The sequence below is a fragment of the Gossypium raimondii genome, chromosome 10, assembly GCF_025698545.1.
Source record: "Gossypium raimondii isolate GPD5lz chromosome 10, ASM2569854v1, whole genome shotgun sequence".
NCBI lineage: Eukaryota > Viridiplantae > Streptophyta > Magnoliopsida > Malvales > Malvaceae > Gossypium > Gossypium raimondii.
Genome location: NC_068574.1, coordinates 7505009 through 7518302, shown reverse-complemented (window position 1 = coordinate 7518302; position 13294 = coordinate 7505009). Strand labels below are relative to the sequence as shown.

Sequence of the window (13294 nt, the reverse complement as noted above, 5' to 3'; positions counted from 1 at the left end):
TCATTGATTAATTAAACTTATTAGATTTATGAACTTTATAATTAATTATGTGAAAGAATGTAAAATAAAATTTCATAAAAGTAATAATATATGCACCTATATACATCTTTTAATTTTGTTGGTTTGCTTCTCACTTACTTTCACTTTTTGAACATAATTTTCACTTTCTTTATTTGATGGACATTCATGATATAAATTCTATGGTAAGCTTACAACGATTCTCTCTCTGTAGCAACATGTCGTTATAGTTGTATAATAGTCACCTCTCTATAGCAGACAAAATCTGAGCAGACAAATAGAGCATTATAGAGAGGGTTGACTATATATATTAAGCCCATATTCTTAAAACTACTTTTTCTATGAAGAAAACTATTTATTTTATTAAAGAACTATTGTTAACTATCAACAAGTGTTAGGTGTAGTGGTAAGGCACATTACACTCATAAGGGGAGATGCAAGTTTAAACCTTAGAGATAACATTGTTGGGAGGGGTGATCCCAAACTTGAAACAGTAAAACAACCATATAATACCAAAAAAAAAGTAAATATCTAAATTTACTCGTAAAACTTTTTAAAACTATTATTTTCCCTATTTGTGAGTGGTAGGGGTGTAGATAAGGGGGTAGATAGTGGCTTTGGTCCTAAAAAATGGTAAATATGTCTTTTAGTCCATTTGAAATTTATGAAAGCACAGGTTAATATAATGGTAAGTGTTAACAATTCAGTTTAACAAAAGGGGTATAACCAAATTAGTGCCTAAGGTGGTGGGCACCCCTTACACCACCAAATGGCAAACAATAAAAAAAAATAGAAAAAGGTTGTTTATATAGTTCGATTTCCCTATGTTTGTGGAGCCTAGCTTAGAGATAAATATCCACTCTCTTCAACAATTATATAAATGAACCTACTCAACCACACACCGTGATAATTTCCCTCACACTTGTATTTTGAAAACTCGATACTCTCACCACCAAATTCACCCATTATGAATTCAACAAGTAAAATTGCAACATAAATGTTTTACTATCAATATGCACTCATACTATAAGGTTCCTTACTTAGAACAAATTAAGTGCTCAACTCTTTCCGTACATAAACCTGTACAAATCTCTCATTATATAAAATTTATCAAGACTTGTTTACATAAGAAGATTTATCACAATTCCTATAAAACATCCACTATATAAGCTAAATACAATATAATAATGAACAAGATAAACAAGGACTCTTAGCAACCAAGTTTTAGTGAATCAATTCAATCCAACTTCATTGATTCAAGCGATTAGAAAATGGTAAATATTATCCCATCCAATCACCAATATATGATTCCCCAAATTATATGATCTTCCATAATGAGTTAGATATCGTCCATATAATCAATGTGACCCCAATAATTAGTTCAATAAATTGTCAATACTTTAAATATGAAAACTGTCTTCATACAAATTTAGTGGGATAGGAGAGTAAACACCCCCTCTAATACCGAATTAATAGTTTCATAATTTTCAACTGAAATTTAATAGGACAAAAAGGAAAAAAGAAAGAAAATTCATAATGTTGCAAAACATGCATGGAATTCACGTTGTCTGTTTTCCTTGAGAAAATGTAAAACTAATTTCTAATTTTTGGAAAATTTGGAATTACCACTAAAACCAAACTTTATAAGTAAAAGATATTTTGGGTAATTGGAAGATAATAGAAAAGCCCAAAACAATAAATTCTTATCCATTTCCTTAGGTCATCCCAAGTGTAAATCGACCAACATCAATTATTGCATTTGCTTCCCACTAATATGAGTCCAATTCTTGAATTCTATATGTTATTACAAATTAATTTACTTACATCATTTGTTAAATGTTTTACTTTTATCTTATTTTTCCTCTAAAATAAAATAATTTCTTTTATATTCTAAAATTTAGTAAAAGCTATTTTAAATAAAAATATGAAAAGTAGAAAAATATGGTAAAAGAAAGAATTGGAAAACTGAAAAGCATGTAGGAGAGAGAGAAAATAATGTGGATTTTTGTTATTAGTATCCCGGACAATATATTTTAATTTAATTATTTTTATTCTTTGTAATTTTTAAATAGGTAAATTACTTCACAAGTTACTCTAATATAACGTTGTTCTTGTTTTGGTAACTTTAAATTGATCACTGTTGTTAAAAAATTGGTGACATTTTTTCTTTACTTTTGACTAAAGTTAATAATTTCTCTATAATTAATTCAAAACACGCTTTTTAATTTATTTACAAATTGCAACATACGAACCACTAAACTTTATCAATCTCCATCCCCTACTTCCATCACTAAAGCAGCAGTGTAAAGTGGTTATTAAGGTGCAAGGGCGGGGGAGTGAGGAGCGAGGAGCGAGGAAAAGATTATTTACCGGTGGTGAGTAGCTCCAAAACAATTGTACGAGTTACTTAGCATATGAAACAGATTTTATGGTCAAAATGGAGAAAAAATTATAGAAATTAAGCAAAAAGAAACTAGTAAAATCAAGCATTTAATTTGGTTTTTTAAACATGATTTCTTCAGGAATTTAGTACTAAACTTAAATTTGTTCATGAGAAGTTTGGAATAAAGAGAAGTCTTTTTTAGGACTGAAACAGTATTAGTCTGCAATAATAAATTCAACCAAATTTGGTTCTTTATTTGCCAAAAGACAAAAAATAAAAAAAAATTTAATGAAAAATATCCCGATCTCCTTATTCTGTCGTACTTGCACCATAAAGAATCACCTTATACAAGAGGATGGGTGGTAATGAGAATCGGTGATTTTTATAGTAGGTGTTGGACGGTGATAAGGATTGGTAGTTCTTATGTTGTAAGTAAATAAAAAAAAAAAGTGTTTTGGACTAGTTATATAGAGCTCCCCAACTTTAGTCCAAAGTAAAAAAATGCCACATCAACAATCCGTTAGTGGATTAATGAAATTTTTACGACAGTAACCAATTCGAGCAATTATTTTAACTAGAGTGACTAAATTGACAAAATAAAAATTAAAGTGACCAAAATATGAACGACGCTATTTTAGAGTGACCTATGATGTAATTTACCTTTTTTAAAATTTAAAAATTCAATCCTACCAAACAAATCAAATTCATTAAATTAAAATTTGATATTTCTAAAATCTGAATGGGCAAATATATAAATATGTGTAATTTCATATTAATTTATTATTTTCACATAATACTAAAAAAATCTTATTTTTATTTAACTTAAAATTAGAATTAAAATGGTATAAAAATTAAAAATAAATACTTAAAAATGGAAAGAGAAGTTAAAAAAGAAAAAGCAAGTTAAGTATTGTCACATGGAGAATTCACAGGATTCATTGAACCTTTTCCATCAAATTTATTATTGTGTTGTTATCCTAACGTTAAAATAAAAGTTGCAGTAGGATTTAAGTGAGCTCCAAATTGTGGCTAAAATGCATGACATTTTCGGATATATTATTTTACTGCTTGAATGCACGTTTATATGATCTGACAGTGTGTTTGGTTCAGTGTATTAGCTAATCCATTACGCCCCGATTACGCATCTATTACATTACGCTCCTATTCCGGCGTTTGGTTCGCTGTAATAGGTATTACGCGTGTAATACAATCCCGACCTAATCCCCAAATTCCCTGCTTTTCTAATCCCTTCCCAAATCGCGTATTACACATTACGTCCGGCTTCCCTCCCAAACTCTCTGTTTTACCCTCCCTCCCTACCCGACCCTCTCCTCTTCTGTCCTGATAATTTCTCCTCGTCTGCCTTTACCGATTTTCTCTGTCGATCGTTTTTTCCCTTTCATTTGTTGCAGCACGTTTGAAAGCCACTGCTTCATTAGGTTCTCTCGGTCTCGGCGTGAGGTATGGATGAACTTTTCATTTTAGTTTTCTGTCTTTGCCTTGGATTGTGGGTGCTTTGCATGCTGATTTGCTTGTCTTTTCTGAAGCATGATTAGAGAGGGTTATAAATCATCATCTTCATTGCATGAGAAGCATCGGTTGTTTATTTCTGATAGTTGAATCGATTGTTATTTTCCCACCCTCTTTCCCGAAAAAATTTAATCTCAAAATTTTACGGGAAAGCGAGGTTTATTACAAGCACTGACTATATCTTTGGGCGATAATCATCGACTTCGAGATCCGGAAGCAGACGGCCATTGGTGTCGAGGCAAAACACGATCAACGGCAAGCAAGACGCCACGCATAGCGGTGGCCTCGGCATTTTCGAGATCAACACAGCAGTCTCCACCTTTCAATGGCTCGTCAACGCTCTCGGTACTCTAAGGATACGCTGAGCTCAGAAAAGGCATGAGTTCTTGCCGAATTCAATTGCCATTGCAATTTTAAGTGATCACATGATTTCAATCTTCATAGTCTTCGATTTTGATTCGAATACACGAAATTTTAGTTTAATTTTGTTCAATTGCACTTAGCTTAGCTTCGATCTTCTATTTGAAAGATTCAATTACGGATGATTCACTTGTTTTTTATATATATCTTGCCGGTTAGCGACTACTTCCTTGTATTGCGTGGGCAAGTAGTTCTTTCTTCAATTTCTTAAGTGATTTTTACTATATGCTAATTAGATTATCGTGTTCATGTAGTGATATGGTTAACTTAGCGGGCATAAAACAAGGCTACATATTGGGCAATTAGTGAAGGACACTTGGCTAAACTTAAACAAGCTAGTGAAACAGATCACGCAGGCTTAATTAGTGTAAGTTCGGGATGATAAACTTGGTGTTTTCCATTCATATACACACATACATATATATATTCATTCTATTATGTTTGTGGCAATTCATGCATAGATTAATGAACTTATTGCCTAAATCGCTTGATCGGGTCAAAACCAAAAAATTTTGGATTGAAATTAAGTTATTATATTTTATGAGAGCTAAAATCCAATTTTACCATTGTATTAGCTTATATCTTTATAAACTTTAGGATTTTCGGGGGGCCAAAATGTAATTTTATCATGTATTAACTTATAATCTTATAGATTTTGTAGTGTTTGCAAGTGCAAATTTTCCATTTTAGAGGGGCGGGGACCCCGCCGCCTCTTTTCTCTCCCTCCCATTTCTCTTGAGGAAGTGCTTGATGCCTTTTAATTCCTTTAATTAATTATAGGCCAGCAAGAAGGTAGCAGATGCTAAACTTGCAAAAGATTTTCAAGCAGTTTTGAAAGAGTTTGAAGGCTCAACGACTTGCGGTGAAGGGAAACATCATACGCTCCATCTGCTCCCAAGGCGTTCTTCCTTCAAGGTATCTAAATGTAGGAAGGTTTATCCGTAAATAGATGGATTGTAGTGCATTCAATGTTTGGTGTTCATGGCATACATGAACAAATAAAGTCATTTTAACAAATTACTTATAAAACATCTATAATTATTATTGATTTTACGCAATTTAACGGTTGCAAATACAAAGGATATGGTGGTCACTTTTGTGTTACACTTTAATCATGATTTAAGCGTTTGCATGTTATTCTTATGCTCGATGTTTGTTCCGTTATACACGTTACTTTCGGTGATGAGGTAGATGTAGGTTCGAGATGCAGAAATGTGTCAAAAGCCTTTCTTCGGAATCAAGAAGGTAAGTTCTCTTTATAAATTCTTGTGAATCATCCTTTACATATATCATGCGGACTTTATCTTTTGGCATGTTCGTGCATACATGTTGTGTTCCAGTAGTTGAACTTCAGTCCGTAACATAGGTGCCTCTTGGTTTATTCTGCTTTCTCAAACATTTTGCATTGCATGAATTAATAACTTGTGTGAAATTATGATTCTGAAGCTTCACATAGTACATGAAGAGACAGGTCCATCGAGGCAAATCTCTTCTCGAGCAAATATATACTAGATTCAAATCAAGCTCCAAGAAAGCAAGTAAAACCGGTCGCTCGACTTGGAAGATTCTCAAGTTCGATTGTTACTCGACGAGGATGTTCAAGTCGAAACAAATTCCAAAATAATTCAATTTTGTAAACTAGCAAACTCAAAATTTGTAGTTAAATGTTGATCCTTAACTTTGAAAGTAATTTAATGAAATTTTGAAAGTAATTTAATGAAATTCAAGCTTAGTTATGCTCGAGGAAGAGTCCATATTTTTAAGCGGTGGATTTTGTGTATAAACTATTTCATTGATTGCAATTATAATGCAAACAAATGTAACTTTTAGTAATGAAGGTGTGATTGATCCGAATTATTTTAAATTGTATAAATTCATATAAGAAAATTTATTATTAAGAATTTTATGAAATTATATATTATTATTAAATTATATGTAATAATAATTATTTTAAATTATACAAATTCATATAAGATAATTTATTAGTTATAATTATTTTAAATTTTATTAAATCATATATTTTAATTAAAATATATTTAATATTAATTATTTCAAATTATCTTTTATAGTATCATATATTATGATTTGAGTAAATTCATATAAGAATATTAATTATTAAAAGAATTTTATTAAATTATATATTTTAATTATAATATATTTAATAATAATTATGTTAATTTATATTTTATAGTATCATATATTATGATTTGAGTAAATTTATATAAGAATATTGATTATTAAGAATTTTATTAAATTATATATTTTAATTATAATATATTTAATAATAATTATGTTTAAATATGATTAAATTATTTATTATTGATATTAATAATCTTATTAAAATTTAAATAACAATAACAATAATCATTTACCAAAACAAATTTATGGTAAGGGTATTCTAGTCATTTTAGTTTTTTTCATTATGCTATTACACCTCTATTCCATTCAACCAAACACAAGATTACTATTACGCCTCTATTCCATTACATTCAACCAAACAGTTGATTTGCTATTACACCTCTATTCCATTACACCTCTATTCCATTACACCTCTAATCCAATACACCTCTAATCCAATACAGCGAACCAAACGTGCCCTGATTGTAATTTTGTTCCTTAATCAATAAAACAATGGTTCATGAAAATATTACATATTAATCCTTAAAACTATAACAATATATATATATATATATATATATATATATATATAGATGGATCTAAGCCCTAAGCATCTCCAAGTCTCACGTAACATTAAGGAACCTATTTTGTCTTAGGATTAGATTTTTAGTTTGACAAATTGCGTTACCTTAGGTGATTTTTTAGGTTCAAATCTTGCCTAAATCAACCTATTTTTGAGAATTAAAAATTTTTACAAAAATTCTCTAAGACACTAAGTGTTTAAGTAAATGCTCTCGATAGTAATCAATTACCATGAAGGATTACAATCGAGTCCGTACAACTGGGGAAGGTCTCTATTTATAGTTGAACTCCCCCAAAACCAACGGTATAGATTGAGTTACACCGACGGTCAAGATTAAAATCTATCTACAATTAAGAGCCCTAAGAGATTTAAACTCTATACAACTTTATTCATTTAGGGTTTACACTATTTACTATGATAACTCCAGTTTTACTGGAGTATTTTACTGAGTCACCAATGCTTTAAGTAAATGGGTTTCTCCATGGGTTCCACGAATCAAGTCAATTCAAGTGGGTCAAATGAACCCCATTTTGTAAGTTGACGTCTATAAGATGCTTTGTGCACAATAATCACGAGTTTTGATCTGTAACCCATAACATTTGAATGAATAATGATCATATGTTGTATCATACATACCGTGTTCCAAGTCGTTAGATGAAATTTTATTATTTATTTTATTATTATTTTGCTTTTCACTTTTATGTTTTCTTTTTAAATATTGGAAAGTAAAACGTATATGTGTTACATTAAAAAAATGCAATAATAAAAAATATTATTTTCTGTACATTATTGGAGAAAATTCGAACTAAATGTTACAATCCTCTAATTTCATGTATAAGTTTCTAATTTTATTTATTATTATCTTGAGATGATTTTTATATGTATAATTGTATTGTGTGCCTATCAAATACTTTCTGTTTTAATTATATATACTCAAATAATTTATAAAAATATGTGTGACAAAATTAAATACAGTAAAAAACAAATATATTTATATTTTAAAATAAGTCCTATAGGTGCTGGGATGCCAGCTCAAAGCCTGAGGAATCCATTGAAGCATTTTTTAAAGAGCATAGCAGTAGAATCCATTGAAGCCATATATAATATTACACTTTGTTAAAAGAAATATTGGCTCGACTTTGAGCTGAGAAAATGCGTTTAAAAAGTAGTAGCAACTGCCTGTGATATAAGACATTTTCTAGATTAGATCAAAGAAATCATGATTTCATTTGTGAAAGCAAAAGTCTTTTAACATTTAATAAAAGATAAGTTTGAAAACAGCGTAGCATATTAACAGACCAACGGCCCAATGATACAATGGTCTCCCATTGTCTATTCGGTGCCTGTCTTCTTCTTCAACTTGCACTCATCCACTTCCCTATAAGAACCTCTCAATCTCTATTCTCCCACCCAAAACTTCAATCCTAATTTGCTACTCTATCCTCAATTTCCTTTGAAAAAAACCAGCACTTTCTCCTTTTTTTTCCTAAGAAAAAGAAAATTTACATTTGACTCGTCAGATCATGGAACTCATACCTGGTCTTCCCAATGATATAGCCCTTCAGTGTTTAGTTCGTGTCCCTTACAACAAATTCTCCAATATTTCATCAACTTGTAAAGACTGGAAGGTCGAAATTCATTCGCCTCCGTTTTTCCGTCAACGAAAAGCCGCTGGGTGTACTAAACATGTCATGCTGATGACCCAAAGCCGAGTCAACCCGAATCAAAATTCGGGTCTGAAATGCCATGCCATGCCTGTTTATCGGATCGTGCTTTGCGAGCCTGACACCGGTGACTGGTGTGAGCTGCCACCGGTTCCTGGGAGTTCCGATGTGTTGCCGATGTTTTGTCAAGTTGTTGGAGTGGGGTTAAACCTTGTGGTGATGGGCGGGTTGGATCCAGGCACTTTTGATGTCCGAAACGACGTCTATGTTTACAATTTTTTATCGGCCACTTGGCGGCGTGGGGCTGACATGCCGGGCGTAAGGAGGATCTTCTTTGGATGCGCATCAGATTCGGATCGGATGGTGTATGTCGCCGGTGGACACGACGAGGAGAAAAACGCATTGAGATCAGCAATGGCGTATGATGTGGCAGCCAACAAGTGGGTCACATTGCCTGACATGGAAAGAGAGCGTGACGAATGCAAGGGGATCTTCCACCTGGGAAAGTTCCATGTCATCGGCGGATATTGTACAGACAGGCAAGGCCGATTCGGAAGCAGCGCCGAGCATTTCGAGGTGGCCACATGGAAGTGGAGCCCAGTGGAAGAGAACTTCTTAAGACAGGGCATGTCTCCCAGAACTTGCGTGGCAACTGATGGAACATTATACATGTGTAGAGGGGGTGATGTGGCAAGACTCGAAGCTGGTACATGGAAAGCAGTAGCTGAGCTGCCAGCTGAAGTATACAATACAGCTCATATAGCCGCATGGGAAGACAAACTGTTGGTGATTGGTTCACAAGGCTTCGGTCAGCCCCACACCGCTTATGTGTTAAATTTGAGAAATTACACGTGGACAGGAATGGACGTGGGAGATGAATACTCGGGTCATGTTCAATCCGGTTGCTATTTAGAGTTGTAAATGAAGTGTAAAATAGTTGGGTTGCTTGTTTTTCCAACGGGGTCATTGACCGTATTGTACATACATATGAAACACTAGAGCTTTTTTTAATTTGTCCTTTCCCCTTTCCCAAGTGTCAATTTCATTGTAAATGGGAGTTTTGATGGGTCAAGTGTGGGTAAATAGGATAAGGTGATGAATATGAAAGTCATTTTCCCATCAGCACTGTTTTGGAGAAAAAGTGAAAAGGCGTCGAGAAGAAGTCGTCCCTGTTAACAGAATTGAAATAAGCGAAAATGAAATGAGATAAGATTAGAGAGGTAAACAAAAATTTTGGGAAATACGGCACCACCAACTTGGAAATGTCACTGTCTAGTGCATTGCTGCAGTGCCCATAAATGGGGGCAATCAAGCAGCAATATGAAAGCCCACTGCCCTGTGAAAGCCTGGTACATAGAACGTGTACTCCGCTCCGGTATTTCTTGTCACCTCGTTTTGCCCTTTAAAACAGGTCCAAAACTATGATCTGGAGCCACCGTTTTGCCAATATAATACGCATCTCGTGGGGAGGTGTATTCTGAGATGTATCAAGGCTAGAGAAATTTTTTGATAATGGGAGGTGATTTACAACATAATATTTTTGTCATAAATTAAGACGTTGTTAGTTATTATTAAAGAGAATTGATTTAGGGTTAGAATGTGTACCATATTAATTAAAAATTCTTTTAAAAATATATTTTTATTGAATACTTAAAAATGACTTTTTAAAATTATTTTAATATAATTTAAACTTTTTTTCTTGTATAGAATCCCATTTAATAACCTGATGGTCAAAGGTATTTATCGACTTAGGTGTGACCTAGGTTTGAATTGTACTAGTCGTAAAAAAACTCTTTTCTAAATATGAAAATTTTAAATTTTAAAATAATAATGAATTATAATTTTATAATAAAAAAGTATGAAAATGATTTTATTTTGAAACGTTCTAAAAGAAAAAATATGGGAGAAAAAAGTCTAATTAGTTCAGTTGTAAGGAGGACAGGTAACAAGGTTTTTATTTAGGAAGCTCGTAATAATTTATTTGGCACTCATCTTTATAAAAAGATTATTTTAACTTTTATTTATTTTTATTTATTTTTTAGTCTTTAAATTGTATTTTTTAATTTTATTAACGTTGAATATATATATAAATGATACATTAATATTTAATTAATTTTTAAAATTTAAAATTATTGAAATACTGACATGTCATTTGCATGATAATCCATGTGCATGTCACATCAGTAAAATTAATAAATATTAATTTTTCATCTATTTTGACAATGATTTGACAGAAAGTATAGATTCAAAGGTTAAAAGAGAAAAATAAATAAATAGATCAGAACTAAAATTATTATTTTTTGTAAAATTTGATGACAAAAAATAATTATGCCAAAATAATTCAAGACAATTAATTATGTTTTCATAATGAGAAAGACTTATGGAAGCAAGTTGCGTGGCATTTAGATTTTGAATTATCGCTTGCCGTGCTGAGTGCTTCTCAAACAGGAATAACGTGTTGCTGGGTTACTTACTCTGCATAATTTGACATTTATGATTTTTTACGAGTCATGAAAATGAAGTGAGAAAAATAGAAATGAGAAGAAAAATTATAAAAGTGTCATTGTAGTCTATTATTATTATTTTATATAATAAATAGAAATATAAATAATTCATATTTTGAATTATTAAAACATATAATGGAATCAATAATCAAAACAGACGAAAGTAAAACTAAATTGATGCCTTCATTGGCTAATTTTCACCCTTTTTTGCTCATAACAACAACTCTTATGTGAAGTCTCCCTAAACTAGGTAATGATGGTTGAGGAGAGGAGTCCCTGCAATCCATAAGTGTTAAATTTGTAATGCATCTGGAGGGTTTCAAGAGAGGAGATAAGAAAATATGGGGGATGCAAAGCCCTGCAACACCTCTAAGAATTAAAGTTCATCATTACCTGAAGCAGCTTTCACTTCACCCAAGTTTAGTGCTCCCATCTCATCACCCCCCACTCTTTACTTGCAACCATGAATGACAGACAATAACCCCAACGTTTCCGTCAGGGCCAACCTTTTATATTTCCTTATATAAATGGGAGAGATATCCATACTAACCAAAGAAAACTATAACCCACTTTAAAAAAATATAAAAATAAATGGGTCACTTGTAATATGTTTACACCATTTCATTGGTTTTTTTTTTCATAATACGATTTGATACAATCCTTTCTAGGTTAGGTACAATCCTTCTCTCACATATTACGGTATTTACTTAGAATATTTCTTTTCTTATTTAATTAAAATCATATTTGGTAATTGATGATTTTATATTATTTCAATTTTAATATTAAATTAAAATTACAAGATAAAGTTACTGTCTTTAAAAAGATAAATTAATTGAACCTCAACGTTTGACTTATTGATAATGGATGTTTACCTCATAATTTAATCCTTACGATGCAACCATAGACAAAATCCTTTAGGATTGCTCTTTCATATACTCATAAAGTAGGATAAAACAAAAGGGACATTCTACATGCAAATTGGTGATTTAATCTAGGAAGTGACCACAATTCATTACAATATGGATAATGGGAGTAGGGGCCGATTTGCTAGCATGGAGATCCGTATTGAACTATGGATTTCATGGATGTCTACATGTACATAAAAATCTAAATCACTCACTTATAAGTTGTCCGTTAAAAATTTAGGCAATAAATCAAGCAACAAAATTTGTTTAATCTCTCAAATGCACTCACAAAATACGTTCCTCAATGAACAATACTCTCAATACTTAGTATAAAACCTATACAAATCTCTCAAATATATAAGAGTTTCGAGACTTACTAATATATTAGACCAATTACAATTCAATCCCTTATTAACAATAACTAAACGAGCAAATACCAATATAATAATAAAGACAAAGATAATTTGAACTATTAAATATATGTCTTCAAATCTGTTTTGATCCAATCTCTATAATTCAAGCGGTCCAATTGCTTGACCTGATCTAATGCAATATTTAAGATCAGTTGTTTCAAATGGATTGATATTTAAAGACAAGTTTTTATACTTCCACAATATCAACATTATTTTACTATCCGAAAATTTTGTTTAAAAAATTGTCAACTTCAAATATGACAAGTTACAAAATATACTAACCACCACTTCACATGCCATTTTGAAAACTAGCATTGACATTGTTGATATATATATTTTTAAAAATTGCTTGAATTGTGTTTTATTTATTCAATCAAGAAATTTAAATATTATTTTAATAAAATATATTAAATGCTCAACATTAGTAAATTATAAAATTATTATATTTCAACTTATTAGAGCCAACTATGTTTTATATTATTGGAAGTGAAGGCAACGCAGGTAACATTCCACAGGAAGAAGAATTTGCAATATTACCAAATATCTGCCATGAGCGACTACGATTTCGAGAAGCCTTTCTAGTACCTTGCAGGGTAAGAAGAACGTTGTTTTTTGCCCCTTTTTTTTCCCTACTTGATGGCTGCCAGTGCCATGTTTATGCGCTAATTAATGTCTCTGAATCAAACAATTGGACCTGATTAGGGACAGGGTTCGAAAACGAGGAGCTCCATCCTCCATGTTCAACACAATGAAAAA

At 31.7% G+C, this 13294-nt stretch overlaps 1 protein-coding gene across 1 annotated transcript; it reads left to right on the top strand.

The window, feature by feature from the left end:
• The first annotated feature begins 8404 nt into the window (after positions 1–8404).
• LOC105776342 (F-box/kelch-repeat protein At1g80440) lies at positions 8405–9838 on the top strand. The gene has a single exon (XM_012598937.2). It carries the CDS (start codon positions 8576–8578, stop codon positions 9635–9637), a length of 1062 nt encoding a protein of 353 aa, XP_012454391.1. The 5' UTR covers positions 8405–8575; the 3' UTR covers positions 9638–9838.
• Positions 9839–13294: the final 3456 nt, after the last annotated feature.

Excerpts from the sequence above, each read along its gene's own strand:
- LOC105776342 (XM_012598937.2), top strand. The coding sequence starts at position 8,576 with ATGGAACTCATACCTGGTCTTCCCAATGATATAGCCCTTCAGTGTTTA.